Here is a 16,250-nt window from a genome sequence, read left to right on the forward strand (position 1 = left end):
CAGAATAGAGATGCATAATGCTGCAACTTGAACGCTTAGTATCAAGTAGTATCAAGTCGCTAGTAGTGAGTCTTCTGAGCATCTGATCAGGTTTTGATGATTTTAATCTTGAAACATCCTGGAAGTCAGATCAGCTCAAACATCAAAAACAATCACACTGATAGAAAAATAGCTGATAATAACTGCCTAATAACTTTCTGATAACATCTAATAAAATTTTGTACAATTTATGGTTATCGATATTGTAGATCAAATAAGTTATCATAGTCTGGATCTATTGTGTTTTTATAAAATTAATGAAAAAACTAAAAATGTTACTACTATCTCTATTGCACTCAGGCTAAAGTTGATACCAAAGTTACGTATGTTCCAGGGAATTCAAGTGAGCGAATCATCAGAGGGTGCAGAGGGTGAGGAGCCATGCTGTGACCTACAAGACTTGTCTCCGCCTTTTAAAGGGCGGGTTGGTGATGGTTTGAGTGACAGCATGACAGCCATCGCGGATGACCTATGCTCTAGCAATCAGCTGCGTAACAACAGCAGTGGGGAGACAACCGCCGACTGCCTGCAACTCGCTGACTACATGAAACATGAAGCCAAGCAAGCCATGACTGTAGCAGTAAGCAATAACAATAACAACTGTGCAGATAACTCTCCAGCTGATCGGGTCGGTGATGGACAAATAGCAGAAACAGAGCAAGAAGTCGAAAATCCATATATCGCTATTCGCATCCCTCCCATAGACTTGTCGGCAATTACGGAGGAGGCTGATGACCTGACGAATACCAGTATGTACTTGAGTTGTAGTCATGAAGCAACTCCATCTGAATGCGCGTCGACACCGATAGATAAAAGTTTTTCTTCGCACAGCACTCCGCCAACAGCCGGCAGCTGCTGTTGTCATTCACCCAGAAGAGGTGAGAGCGACCTTGATTCTGCTGGGGCTGCGCAGCTCCTTCAGATATGCAACAATGGTCGACAGCTTCGCTCATTCTCCAATCCTGAGTTGTTCTCAGACGAATTGTCAAGTAGATCGATGATTGGATTTGGGGAAGACATGTGTACGCCTACAAGCAGTCAGAAACCATCAGACTTTTCATTGCCGCAGACGGACACTACCGAGTCTTTTCCATCATCAGGCAACAGCTCAGGAAGCAAGCCCAAGTTGCTGTCTGATGAAAATTTGAATGACTCGACCTTTGACTCTCAACGATGCCAGCTGCCGTGCCATCCTGCAAAGGCTTCTTTTACTTTGGGCGAATCCCCAACTTCGAGTCCACCATCTACGCCCTGCACTCCTCTGACATCCACCGACTGTACCAGCTCCTCTCGGCTCTCCTTTGTCTTACCGCACGTGGAATCAGACGCTAAACTCTCAAAGAGGTCACCTGTGCAGAGAAAGACGCTGGGCGCGAGGATTCGGAGAAGCAAAAGTTATTCTAACACAGCAGCTACACCGAGTCATGCGAGGTTTCTCCAACAGCAGATGACGCAGCTAACCATGGATCAGGTACAAGAAAGTCTGGGTGTGGCTGTGTCTCCCCTAACTGCATTGGTTTTACTAATCACTTGTAATCGTTAGCCCAAAACAATTAAGTGTAGTAGTATCTGTTATACCTGTTATCTGTTATCTATCATTGGCTGCATGCAGGAATTAAAAGATGTAATAGTGGCGACAAACAGATATACAGGTCAACAGGATGTCCAACAATTAGGAGCTATATAGTATCTTTGTATCAGGAGTCTCTTATACTCTATATTAACACAATCAGTCGTAAACAGAGTTTTTTATGCGGAAAACTATGGCTCAAGTAATTTGAAGCATCCTTTTTTGTAATTGGCTAAGATGTAAGTATATTTTGTCACGACTCGAAAAACAACTACGATCTCGGGCAGTCACTTGCAGTGACATTTATAGAGAACAGTGCTATGTTTGGGATCAATGACCAGCCGATCAATGAATTAACAAGCTGTTACCTTTAAACTGTATTATTAGTATTACAAACGCAATCTTGACAATCTAGTTTGGTCATAATTAGTGCAAAACACGACAATTATTTTTTATTGAAAAACCACGTTTTTAAACATGATAGGATTTATGAATATGTCATAGCTGAATATGTTTTTACAAACCCTCAAAACAATTTGTTCAAACCACATCATTTACCCAAGACCTAGGATGGAAAATATGACTCCTATTTGCTATTGATTTCTCATCAAATTTGAATTCAGGTATTTTTTATTATAGTTGTGTAAAAATGCTGAGTTCTATACATCAAATGTAGTTTGATCACAAAATTATACTTTTTGTATTGGATTCAGTGGCAAGATGAGAAAACTCCTAAGAGACTAGTGAGGCTAGTAGATTATTACCTGCCTACCTGTTATGTAATAGTCTGTGGTTAATCATAGACGACTGAACTTTTTAAGCTAGTCAACAGTATATATTAGTAGAGTAAAACTAGAAAAGAGACGATTCTAAATCAGCAATAGAGTAGACGCTCCTATAACATAAATTCCAGATAACGTAAAAAGGTTATTTGATGTTATTGCTTCTTACTACATAAAAAATTCTATATAGCGTAAAGCCTCCAGTCTAGCAAGTTTTTAAAACCGATTTGAATGTTAGTTTATTTCGCCGCACTTGCGGAAGAAAAATCGCCGTGTATTTGGCGTTATATCTATTATATATAACTTTCATGACATTCTAGTTCGTCGTAATAGCTCATTAAATGTCATTAAATTTTCCACGTTACTTAGTAACCTATCTGCTGGTGGAACAACGTTAATAAACCATGTTGAAACTATGTGGACCATGCTAGAACAGTCAATCTCGACTTACAACATTTATCCATACAGTCATTACCTTTGTGCACTGAAACCGTCATATGTTAACCCCATTGGATGTAAGAAACAGTTGTATGGTGGAGCAAATACTCTTATGGACTTTGATTCCATCTGGTTTAATTCCTTTCAAGCAAAAACCAGCTTGGGCAGGTTGCTGCACGTTTATGCTCCCAAGTACCGTACTTTTTGGACTATAAACCGCACCTCTATATAAGCCGCATCTCCTTTATTTTCCGAAAACCGATAATAAAACAATACGTAGGCCGCACCTTTGTATAGGCTGTAGAAATCAGGACGGTGCTTTTTAACATGGCAGCGACTTTGCTGTTTAAAACGGAACAGTGCCTAACGGCACTTTTTCGTGTTAACCGACGCTTTTTTATTTAGTAACGCATGGCTCAAATCAGCAGAAAAAAGTAGCGGCTAATAGTCCGAAAAGTACAGTATCTTTAAATATAGCGGTTTAAAGTAAGTTGTCTTCTCCTTTCAGCCAGCAAATGACTAATAATTGAAGTCCTTCCTATACAGCCTAATAACCCTTCTGATACCACTGATGAAGTAATGAACCTACAATAGTTCTTTATTGGTTAATGAGCCTTGAGGTGAAGGTCATTTGCTTTATTTTTATTGGAAGCAACCAAAGTTATTGCAATGACAGCTTTATATTTTGTCAACATTTTGATTGTCCAAACAAGCCCTTGCCAACTGAAGGTGCCAAACATCTGCCTGTCAGTCCCTATGATGTTATATAACAGTAGTCTCTCATAATGCATAAACTTCATGCCCTAGAGTAGCCACATTCACTGGAGGTCTTCACTGCCTGAATTTGTTTACCGGTAGTTATGGCAGCGGAGCGCATCGCTCTGCTACTTAATTGAAGCCTTTTTATGGAGCTGCTATGGAACATACCATAAAGTTTGAGTCTGTGTGTCTCTGAGCTGGTCAATAGCCTTGTTAGCTTATAAGAGGTAATTACACTAGGGATACATCTCCCGCGTTTCACTGCTCATTCAAGCACGCGCATTGAACCTAGGCTAGAAAGGTTACACCTTGATTACCCTCTCTCCTCGCATCACATAAATCAATGTCGAGAAAGGAGTCCTCTGCATCGGTATGATCAACACGCTAGACAGTTGAGCCTAATTGAGCTTGCCTCTATCCTAGCTGTTCTTCTTCACTCGCTCATCGTTCTCTCAACGTTTGTCTCAGAGCATTCCACTCAATGCTTTCACTGAGCACTTTGAGTCTAGATATACAGCTGGGGCTTCAAACAGATGTTAGTGACTCGTGTACCAGCTGGTCACCGTGTGCTGCCGTTGAGTATCGCTGAACGCTTTTTGCTTGCCCCACGCTATGGCGACAAGGAAGAAGAAAGATGTGTGCCGGGGACTTCTAGCGCTGCCACTGCAGAGTGGGAAGAATATGTCGGGGAGTAATGGCTGCCTCGATGTGTTTGACCTGCGTCGCGTGAGGAGTTGTGAAACTCGTATGGATAGAAGGTTTTCAAATGATTCTGCGGTTTCTTTCCATTCCATGCAAGTAAGTGTAGAGGTATAGGTCAAGGTTATGTGAGAAGCTCTCTTCCGTAGTTGACAGTACTAAAAGGACACTCATTTGAACATTACGATTGACATTTCATAATGAGTGGTCTAACTGACATTTCTGATCTGGTGGCCTCACTGACATTTCGGATCTGGTGGCCTTACTAACACCCATTCGCTGGTGGCCTTACTGACATCTAACAGGTGACCAAAGTGACATTTAGCAGGTGTTTCGAGTGACTTTTGCATGACAAGGGTGCTCTCATCCAGTGGTGTCAGTAGACCTTTGAAGTCAGCTGGTTCTTGTCACATTTTGGACCCGTAAGAACATGCTAGGCCCACCATTCTGATAGAAAAATTAGAATTTCTGAAAGTGGTGGCGCCTCGTTGAAGTAGCTTGCCTTCAAAACTTTGCATTGTTTTATAATCCTCTCAAAAAGGAAAGATAAGAAATCATGATGAGTGGTTCGATAAAAGAGTGAGGGGATGACGATATAAAGTAATGATATGAATTAGGCAAGAGATGGATAAAGAGTTCTCATGAATGTTTATTGTCTCAAGTGATGAGTTGTAGCAGAAACACTTGTATGGGGCTCCAACCGTATCATTATAGTTTCTCTGAACAGTTCAGCACAGCGATGCTGAATAATTTGTAGAATGCGGGCTCAAGCAAGCACTGGCAGAAGCTGTAAGAGCAGCGATAATGTTGTTTAAAATGAAAGAGGAGATGATCCTTGATTCAGTATGCCATTGATACTAGTGATCAGTTGTATGTGATATATTTATGATGTGTTTGACGAACTGTCTAAACTCTTTAAAAAATGCCAGAAAATTAGGCTGAGAATGTCGCTCATGCTGCAACTTCAACCCAATAGCCGATATCAATAATGAGACAGTCGAGCAATTAGTCGTATCATTCAGCATATTGTTTTCTGACGGTTTTAACTGCGATCGAGTTTTGTCGATTTTTATCTTAAAACATCTGGGCAGTAAAATCACCTCCAACATCAAAAATAATCGCAAATGATAGAAAAATACTGATACTTTGCCTGATACAGGCTAAAACTGACTATTACACTCAATTAGTAAATTATTTGACTGGTAATCCTAGAAAGCTATGGAAAGCTATTAATGAAGCTTGTGGATGCAAAAATAGCTGTCATTCGACTATTGAAAAGCTTATAGATAATGATAAACACACCCTTTGTGAACCCTTAGATATAGCAAATTCTTTTAACACTTTCTTTACAGAAATAGGGCCAAATCTAGCTAAGAAAATCCCATCCTGTCCAAGCTACCCATACTCTGAGCAAACGCAACATAAACCATTTACTTTCCATCTAATTGATGCTGACTTGGTTGCCAAACTCTTAAAAAATTTAAATGAGCACAAAGCTGAAGGTATCGATGGAGTTCCTGCGAGGTTAGTTAGGGATAGCGCGGACTTCATTGCCACTCCTTTAGCGCACATAATAAATCAATCTATCCTGACTAGTTCAGTGCCTTCTAAAATGAAATGTGCCAAAGTTTTACCTATATATAAAAACAAAGGTAGTAAATCCAGTCCAACTAATTATCGCCCTATTTCCATACTCCCAATTTTTTCTAAAGTGTTCGAATCAGTATTAAACATCCAGCTACAATTGCACATTCAAGAAGAAAATATAGTATCTAGCTCCCAATATGGTTTCCAATCAAACAAAGGTACTCACCATGCTTTAATAGAATTTGTGAACAATGCATTTGCAGCGCTAAACTCCAGCTGGGTGATTATTGGTATATTTATAGACTTTTCGAAGGCATTTGATAGCCTTGACCATACAATCCTCTTGCATAAACTTCAAAACCTAAACTTTGAATACAACTCTATTGATCTAATAAAACACTACCTAACTAATAGAACACAATGTGTACATGTAAACAAAGTCACATCTCAGTCTCTAAACATTACCTGTGGGGTACCCCAGGGATCTATCATGGGTCCTACCCTATTCCTCCTTTATATCAATGACTTAGTTCAAAGCGCAAATTCTTTTGAAACAATTCTGTTTGCAGACGATACTAGAGATGCCCCGATTCTAAATTCACCAGCCGATTCAGATACCGATCCGATATACCGATCCTAATTGAAAAATAATCCGATTCAGATACCGATTCAGATCTTATGTGTTGCATAGATAGTAGCTCATTTTATTATGCAAATACAAGCATAATGCAAAGAAAACATGAATATTATTGTATTTATTTGTTTGCATTTATGGAAAAAAATATATACATATTCACATACCGACATACCGTGCATGTAGTAACAAAACAGTCCATGTTTCTTGTAATTTGTAAATAAAGGTAATTACTGTTAGTGGTACAGTTCTATCTGTGATAACGAAGTCCCTCTTCTATTGTTGGATGAACTGCTGTGCCTGTACAAGTTTAGAGCAAATCAATGTTTCTTTTAAAAACCGTTAGTGATTCAATTATCTCAGTAAGACGTCTCTTTTCTTCCATCATTATCAATGTAGCCAAGCGTACTGAAGGGGGATTCCCTTGCAACAGATGTTGGAGGACAGGCTACATACCGATACGCCACTGGGGTTACCGTTTTTTGTACAATACAAACGATCCATTGTATCGTCAGGATCAAGAGAGTGATAGATAACTTTATGCGTCGACTGTTTAAATTACTTTCGTAATGCTAGTAAATAGAAATATTACACTGCGTTCTTGTTTCCCATTTTTGTTATCTTGTTCGTGATTGCTTGCAATAAAACCTATCGCTGTAATTGGGAAATACCCCACTTTTTGTTTACGTTCTGGCTAAAAAGTTTCCTTCGCTGTGTTGATCAGGCTATAGACATGAAATAAATTGTGTGGCAGGCCTGAAATTCATTAAGTCAAAGTAAGAAGCTTACAGCTGATGATTTTTTATTAGTATAGCAGGCTAAAATACAGTTTTCTGCTAAATGGTTGATCTGTAAAAAGTATCGGAAGGTTCAGATTTTTTAAGAAAAGATCGGCCGATACCGATTCAGATACTTGACACTCATATCGGCACCGATACCGGATTCGATACCAAAATCGGGGCAACTCTAGACGATACCACTTTATTTTTTGAGAGTATCAAAACCTATCATACTTCTGATCTTTACAAAAAAGCAAATATTCTACCTATTCATGAATTATATCTTTTACGTATTTGCACATTGGCTCATTCTGAATTTAAAAGCTATATTAAATCTAAGCCAGATCCACCTTATGATACCAGAAACTCTCAATTTTTTCTTCCCTTGCCACCTTCGACCTCAGCTGTTGGCCACAGGCGTTGTGCTTACCAGCTGGCGGCTGCTTGGAACGGACTGCCGGTCGGATTAAGGCGGATTGGAAATCACACCGTTTTTCGAACTACTCTGAAACAATGGCTCCTTGACTCTCTGACATAGCTTTTTTGCAGTAAATGAACTTTTGTTTTTGTTGACTGTCTACCCGGGCTCTGCACCTCGACTAGCTATGCCATTGTGCACGTGGGCTCTCATCATTAACCCTTTCGCGGGCGAATTTTCAAAACTAAATCAGACTCCCATGGGCGAATTAATTTTCCAAAAAATCAATTTTTTTTCAAAAGGTTCATATACACTTTTCTGTGTGTTATTATGTGCATATATCTATGTTTAAAGGTGTATTTGTATACATGTATATGTTCATAGGCATATAAATATATTATAAACAAATAAAAATGTATAACAGAAAATATATGCTTTTCATAATAATTGTCTATTTACGAATGATATTTCCGAAAGCATTCTCCTTTACAAAGGCCCACATCACAGTCTTTGCACCATGTACCTATTCTTGTAACAATGAGCTCCCACAAAGATGTATTTCCTGGATTGACAGGCTCAAAAAACTTTTCAAAATACTCTACTGGTTGAGCATCTACTGGAGTAAATATTGGGCCTGTCACTGCTTTAAACTGCTGAAGTGTAGGAGATTTATCTCTGTTTATGTTGGTTATATTCTTCCAGGCACTGGCATCACTCCTACTCACATCCTCATCATTACTGCTACCAGCCTTTTCATCACTGTCACTTCCAGATGTAAAGTCATTCCACTCACAATTCAAACCTGATTCACTGTCATCTCTTGCTGCTAAATCTAAAAAGTCACTGTCAGCTCTGAATCTCTTAGTAATTTCGGTACTAGTACTTGCTTTATTAGAATAATCTCGGGAAGTTCTTTTAGAAGTCGCCATGACAGTAAACTAAAGTCAAACTCTCGAAAAATTCTGTAAATATAAGCTAATACCGAAGCAAGAAAAATAAAAGTTGATAAACTATTTAGAACAATTTTCTAATTTGTTTCGAAAGTTTACTTATTCATCACTGCTAAAAACGTATGATGTTAGTCGCGGTGCAAGTTCTCAGATTTGATTTGAATTGCGAGAATTTCATACATTTTCTTTAAAAATATCAGTTTCTATCCTGAGAGAGTGAACGACATGTAGGGTTATTTCTCTGTATATACTAGTATCTTGGTAGTCTCCCTGGTAGTCTAGTGTGTTATCTCTCTATATACTAGTACTCTGGTAGTCTCCCCTGGTAGTATAGTGGGTTATCTCTCTGTATATACTAGTACCCTGGTAGTCTCCCCTAGTAGTCTAGTGTGCCATGAGAGATCGTCAAGTGTGCCATAAAGCATCCGGGTGACGATTTCCCTGTTATAGAATTTAAATTAATTGAAAAGTATTGAAAGGAAAGATTTATTGTGCATTTTAGCCTTTAATGTAATATTTACCATGAACTTTATTATACGAATATAGCTACATAACTATATATAACTTATATAACTATATATAACTGTATATAACTTTAATTTGTTAGCCTTGGGTTCTAAATTTACTAACGACGTTAAAGAAGTAAACAAGTGATTACCATTGCAACGAAGCTAGAATTACTAGGTTAACTATAAGTTCACCATAGTTACTAAGATTAATATACTATTTTGTTACTAATTTGTAATGAGTATATTTTTTCAAACATTAAATAAAATTTTGTTGATTTTTACCAGGAGGCGTTTGCATTAGATAATTACAATTTCTACAAACTTCTATTCCACATTTTCGCCTTACCACGCCAACACCACAATAGATTAATGTTTAGGTAATGTTGAATTAATGTACTATAGATCCACGATTATTCAGAAATACACCTAGTCAGCTAGTCAACAGGTGCAGGGGTTAACTTGTGTGCCAGCTTGTTATTGTAATGATTCCTGAGGTCGTATGTTGAAAATTGCTTCACATGTCCGTTGAACTTCTGAATATAAAAAAGATTTATCGTGAATACTCAAAGCGATTTAAGGATACACAATAAGCGATTTTATCGCATGTGTCACGAGGAGTGCAGACATATCACTGGCCTGTGCCTAAACACACTTGGGCGATCCACCAGCTAGCGATAATGCAGGCATGCTCGCAAACAGCCAATAAAATTCCGTGTCACCATTTTCATCAGAGTTGCTAATAACAGCATTAACACTGGGCGAGTTCAAGCCCAGATTGGCGATATGCATATGCAACATATCATTATTATAATTGTCCAGAATAATATCATTAGTGTAATAAGTGTGCGCTATTAAATCACATTAGTAATTATATAATATTCCATTATTCCAATATTCGATTCTTTTATGGCCAAGGTCGGATAAAGTTAATTCAAGATCGAATTTTGTGCTGGGGAGTACGATTCACCGAAAGAGTATTATTACGATTTCATGTGACAATCACGTATGGGAGTAGGTTACTTACTATCTAGAGTTATCTCCCTCGCGTTGACTCTTCCAATTAACCTACGATGATATTATAGCCGGCGTTGCAATTTGTTAGAGCTTTAAATTTTTTTATTTCATTCTAAATTTGAAGACATCTTTTTTAATTCATAATTATATTTACCAAAGTTGCATAAAGGTTGATCTCATTCATTGATATGTTTGCTACAGTTTGCAGCTAAATATGGCTTTATGTGCAATAGAAGCGAAGCTACGATCCATTGTAAGCCTACTTTAGATTACCGCAATCTTGCTATCAAATAATATGCTATAAATTTGCAAATTTATTGGTTATATAATAATAATCTATCAAATGTTACAAATCTATATTAAAAAACAAGCGACATAGACAAACCATATTTATAGTACATGTACATGCAGAAACATTAACATTTTTTTAAACTAAAATATTTTCATAATTTGCTCGGTCAGTTGCGTACTGATTGTTGCTTTTGTTTGGCTTTGGAAGAAGAACCAGAATTTGAGATCAGAAAACCTTCCACGGTGTCTTCTGACCTCAAATCTCAAATCCTTTTCTGCACGGCTGAGATAGTCGATATTAGCATCCAAACTATTTTTAGCGGAGCAAAACCTTCACGAGATGCACTTCAGAATATACATTTTTTTTGCGCAAATAAAAAAAAACGCGTGTAATCAAAATAGTCTCAACATTTTAGCCTTAGATACATAGTAGCACAGATTCCATTGTACATCGTAAAAACCTTTTCGCACATGCAGCGAAGTATTAAGACCCCGTTAAACAAGGAACTGCTATTAGTCTGATACAATGATTAATTATTTCTATGACACCGCTTTCAAAGTTTTAATGAAAAAACTGTAAAAATTTGGTATTGGAAAACAGACTTTGATACAAACAGAAACAACGAACAAAATGATTTTTAATAATATAATGGAGCATTAACAATTATTTTGTTATTATTAGCACTGTTTTGTGGACACTTTTCTTTTGATCACTTACTATTATAGGTTCATAGATAAAGGTGTAAACACACTAGGCGATTTTATCGCGAGCGTCATGAGGAGGGCGGAGATATCGCTAGCGTGTGCATAAACACACTTGAGCGATTCACTAGCAAGCGATATAATGGGCACGCCCACAAACTGCCAATAAAATTCCGTATCATTAGTTTCTTCGGAGTTGTTAATAAATTTAGGTCAGTCAATATGGCATCGTCTAGGCGACAACATAAACAACTTACACATTTGTTATTAAACATATCTCACTTTCACGGATTGTACACGACCTATACTACAAGGAACATAAGAAAAATGATTATTGCATTTTTAACTGTAATATTTTTTACTATTTTTATACATATTTTATTTTGTAGTGGTTTTTTATGTTTAGGCCTAATGTATTAAATATTTACCGTTCTCAAGATAGTCAACCTGCGCAACGATTGACTCCAAATGTTGGTTTTCAACTTTTTGGATTTTTTGTAATTTTTGTTTGTTATGGTGCACATGACTGGGAGCGCTATTATTAAATTTATGAACAATTCAGTGCTCGTTCTGAAGATGTTTCAATATCAACAAAATAGCAAATTGTCGCTGCTGTACGTTGGTGAACATCGATAAGAAATAATTACCCGCCATAAAATTGCATTCTGGTAAAATCCAACCAATCGAATTGCATCTCGCTAGCGATAAAGTTGTGCAGAAAAAGTCTAACGTTATCGCTCTGGATGAGCACGCTGGGTGAATTCTAGCGCAGATTAGCGCCACGCAGCGCGATATCGCTCTAAATATCGCCTAGTGTGTTTATACCTTAAAGATCAAGAATGTCAAATAAAAGTGATATTCAATTAAAAGGTGGCGCTTCATTTTCCATCCCTTCTCCAGCAGCGGTGCTTAAATAGAGGTGGCGTTCAAATAAAGGTGGTCTTCAAATACAGGTTTTGTGATCCTTTAGTTGGGAGACAGCCGCCGTGGCCTAGTGTTCTGGAGTGTCTCACCTGCATACAACGGGGCTGGGGTTCAACTGCCAAAAAGGTTACCCCTGGGGACAGGAATGACATCCAACCTTAAAATGCTCTCTCCGACTGGGCATGACTGTAGTTGTCTAGGTTCCTCGGCCATTGGATTCAGTCATGCCCAGCCAAGACGAAATCCAATGGCAGGTTTATGCACTTACCGTAAAACCTTTATTTGAATACCTCTAAATTACCCATAAGGTTCGAAAAATACAGTGCTATGGCATTCAAATAAAGGTTTTACTGTAGCCTACAATTGAAAGATATTTGGTTCTACAGCAAGGCCATTTAGCTGTAACAATTCTTATTAATGGCCTTCACCTATTAATGGCCTTCACCTATTGGACCATGAGTCTGAGCTCATGTGAAGACAACACAATCTTCTGAAGACAACACAGTAGCAAGCAATGCATTGCAAGGATATTCATTTGACTGTCGTATTTTGACTATCGGCTAGATGTGCAGTAGTGTGTAGTGAGTGGCTAGTGTAAAGGAGTCAGTCCGCTGGATATATACCCTTGTCAGCTGCCTTGCAGCGGTTTATGTGGGATGGTCTATGGTTTATTTAATGGTTAAATGTGACATTTGAGTGTCCACGTCTGTTACAGATGTTAGTCTACTTGGCTATGTTTTTTTGTCGTGGTTATTCCGCAAGTTTATGTCATCCACAAGAAGGAAAGCTTTATTACTCGCAAACTTTTATCAGATGTTTCATGCGGGCCGATGATGAATTTGACACTTGCGAACGATCCGAGAGAAAATTCTGCGCAAGCTATTTTATTATAAACATTTCTACGCTTTAGTCGTTCCTATTTAGAATGTATGCTGATAAGCGAGATAGGAGTGCACCTCTATATGACCTCTATATGACCTCTAGCACAGAATACCCTTTCTTATTTAAAAAATTAATTAATCTGCAACATGCGAATGTTCATTGAAACATTTGTTGTATAGTAACTCAATTTGCCTGTCTTGACAAACTGTTGTTTTTGCGGAGTTGTCCCCCGTCAAGCGAAATAATGGTATTGTTTGGTATATATATATATAAATATATATATATATAGCTATATATATATATATATAGCTATATATATATATATATATAGCTATATATATAGCTATATATATATAGCTATATATAGCTTACAAGGTCTGTGATTGGTTGCTGATACAGTCTCTGATTGGTTGCTCATACAGTCTGTGATTAGTATTACTATCAACTTTTCCATGTTTTGGAGATGCTTGTGTGAGGTTTGTCATACACTTGAAGCCGTAATGGCGAGCAAGTTATATATAGCTATATTATAGCTATATATATATATAGCTATATATATATATATATAGCTATATATATATGTATATATATATATATATATATATATATATATATATATATATATATAGCTATAATAGTATAATATATGTAGTTGAACTTCCTAAGAGTCTGTTAAACTGTTTACCTAAAATAAGTAAGCAGTTTAACGTACTCGTCAACAATAGTATAAAAATTAATAATTGTTTTCTGTTGCGTTTTAATAATTTTCTTCATCATTGTAAAAAAATTGGGAAACAACTCATTGCTGTTTGTATCATAGCAACTGATAAATTAATAATAAATGAAACATTATTAAAACAAAACATTGAGCATTCGGCATCTGCAAACGGTATCATTGTCAGAGCATAAGAAAATTACCTGCTGTTGCACTGATAACTAGTACTGAGTGCCAAATGATCTCCAGTTTACAATGCCCCAGGTCAGTACTAAAACGCCACTCAGTCCAGAAGTGTCATATTGGTATTTTCCGTGGTGACCTAGAATATCTGCATAGAATATCTATGCAGAATTCATAGATATATCTGCATATATCTATGAATATAGATATATGCAGATATATCTATATTTTAGAATATCTGCATTTGCATATAAGCACTGTATAATATGTTATCCCTATTCTGTTTCGGCCTGATTTGCTACAGAGACACAGAGACACCTTCACAACATGTCATAGTGCTCTAGAGACACCTTCACAATATGTCATATTGCTCTAGAGACACCTTCACAGCAAGTCTACCTGCTTCAGAGACACCCTCAAAGCATGTCATATTGCTCTAGAGACACCTTCACAGTGTGTCATATTGCTCTAGAGACACCTTCACAGTGTGTCATATTGCTCTAGAGACACTTTCACAGTGTGTCATTTTTCTCTAGAGACACCTTCACCGCGTATCATACTGTTCTAGAGACACATTCACAGCGTGTCATATTGCTCTAGAAACACTTTCACATCATGTCATATTATTCTAGAGGCACCTCACCTCATTCATAACCACTTAACTTTGGCCTTCTAACTTCAGCATTGCTTGTTGGTCAGTTTTTGGCAAATAGGTTGTGAGTTGAGGATGGGCAGCAATTGTCCTGTTATAAAAAACACTTTCTTACAAGTCCTGTATATATGAGCCATTTTTATTATTTGCATTCACCAAGTATTCTCCATATTTTTAAGCAACCTTAGAAAAGGTCTAGCAGGTCTGGAATGCATGACCTGCATACAACAGGTTGGGATCCGCAAAAAGGCCACCCTTTGTGACTGAAATGACATCAAACCTTGAACTGCTCTCTGCAACTGGGTGTCTCCGGTCATCAATGTTCCCTTGTCACTGGGCTGAGATATATCCAGTTAAAACCATTGAGGCAATGCTTTTCATGCATCTTCTACAGAAATCATATTCGATCATCGAGGTTTTCCTTCATTCAGTCATAGCCATACATTTTCAATCGAACTTTGCTTTTTTTGGGTACTGACCGACATATGTCACAAGGAGTTACTTAGGGTAGCAAAACTGCAACAGTTGTACCTACTCGGCATCTTTGTTTATTTTGTTGAAGCTAATATGTTGGGACCTCCACAGGTCTGCCGATAGCATTTTTCATTGCTGGCTGATACTATCTGTGTTTTGATCATGATACCATCTGTGTTTTGTTGATAACGTCTGTGATCAGCTAGTCATATTGTCTTTCATCGGCTAGTCATATTATGGGTGATTGGTAAATCATATCATATGTGATTGGTTAGTCATTTTGTCTGTGATCGGTTATTCATATCACCTGCGATTGGCTAGTAAGATCATCTTTAGTTTGTGGCTGACAGTGGCCGTCCATCCGTGGAAACTGCATCTGCAATTGTTTAGAGATACATGTAACATCTTTATTTGGTTGGTAATAACATGTGGTTTGTGGCTTAAATCATCGGTGATTGGTTTGTGGTAACATTTTCCATTGTTTATTGGTACCATCTGTGATTGGTCAATGATACCATCTGTAATTGGTCGATAATGCCATCCGTGATGATGATGATGATGATGACATCTATGATTGGTTGCTGATACGATGCGATCTGTTGCTTACAAGGTCTGTGATTGGTTGCTGATACAGTCTCTGATTGGTTGCTCATACAGTCTGTGATTAGTATTACTATCAACTTTTCCATGTTTTGGAGATGCTTGTGTGAGGTTTGTCATACACTTGAAGCCGTAATGGCGAGCAAGTTATCTTACAATCATCAAAAATCATATGTAACAAAGTTTGCTATTAGGTGCTAGTTGACTGCCTGCTGAAACCAAAATTGGTTCACTGACTAATATCGTGTCGAGCACACTTTACACATTTGTCAACATGTTGTCAGCATAGGTAGTGAATTACAACAATTACAAAACATTTTCCAATCGTAGTATCCTATTTTTACGCGGAGTATGAGTATTTTTCAGAGAATGAGACAGATTAATCTATATCTATTTATTTTATGGAATTACGAGATTTGACATGCGAGTCCAAGCTGCTTGTTTCTTTCAGTAAGCAAAACTTAGAAGATAGTTGCTTCAAAGGGATCTGACCTCCGATCTATTCTCTAAAGAGTTCAAGCTATAGAGAGAACACTATGAGACAAGCCTTAAGGAATTCGTACAGGCGATTAGGGAATTGGGCTAAAGAGGAATAATTTTAGGCTAGAATCTTTGAAGCATGGAACTTGACTCCGATGATTACTGTTTA

General features: G+C 37.6%; 1 protein-coding gene across 1 annotated transcript in view; it reads left to right on the top strand.

The window, feature by feature from the left end:
• Positions 1-16,250, top strand: part of LOC137398959 (uncharacterized) — a 197,010-nt gene that overhangs the window by 127,719 nt on the left and 53,041 nt on the right. Inside the window, exon 22 of the mRNA XM_068085122.1 lies at positions 374-1,510. Coding sequence (XP_067941223.1) covers positions 374-1,510 — 1,137 coding nt within the window. The remainder of the gene's footprint in view (positions 1-373; positions 1,511-16,250) is intronic.

Source organism: Watersipora subatra, chromosome 6 (assembly GCF_963576615.1).
Source record: "Watersipora subatra chromosome 6, tzWatSuba1.1, whole genome shotgun sequence".
NCBI classification, from domain to species: Eukaryota; Metazoa; Bryozoa; class Gymnolaemata; order Cheilostomatida; family Watersiporidae; genus Watersipora; species Watersipora subatra.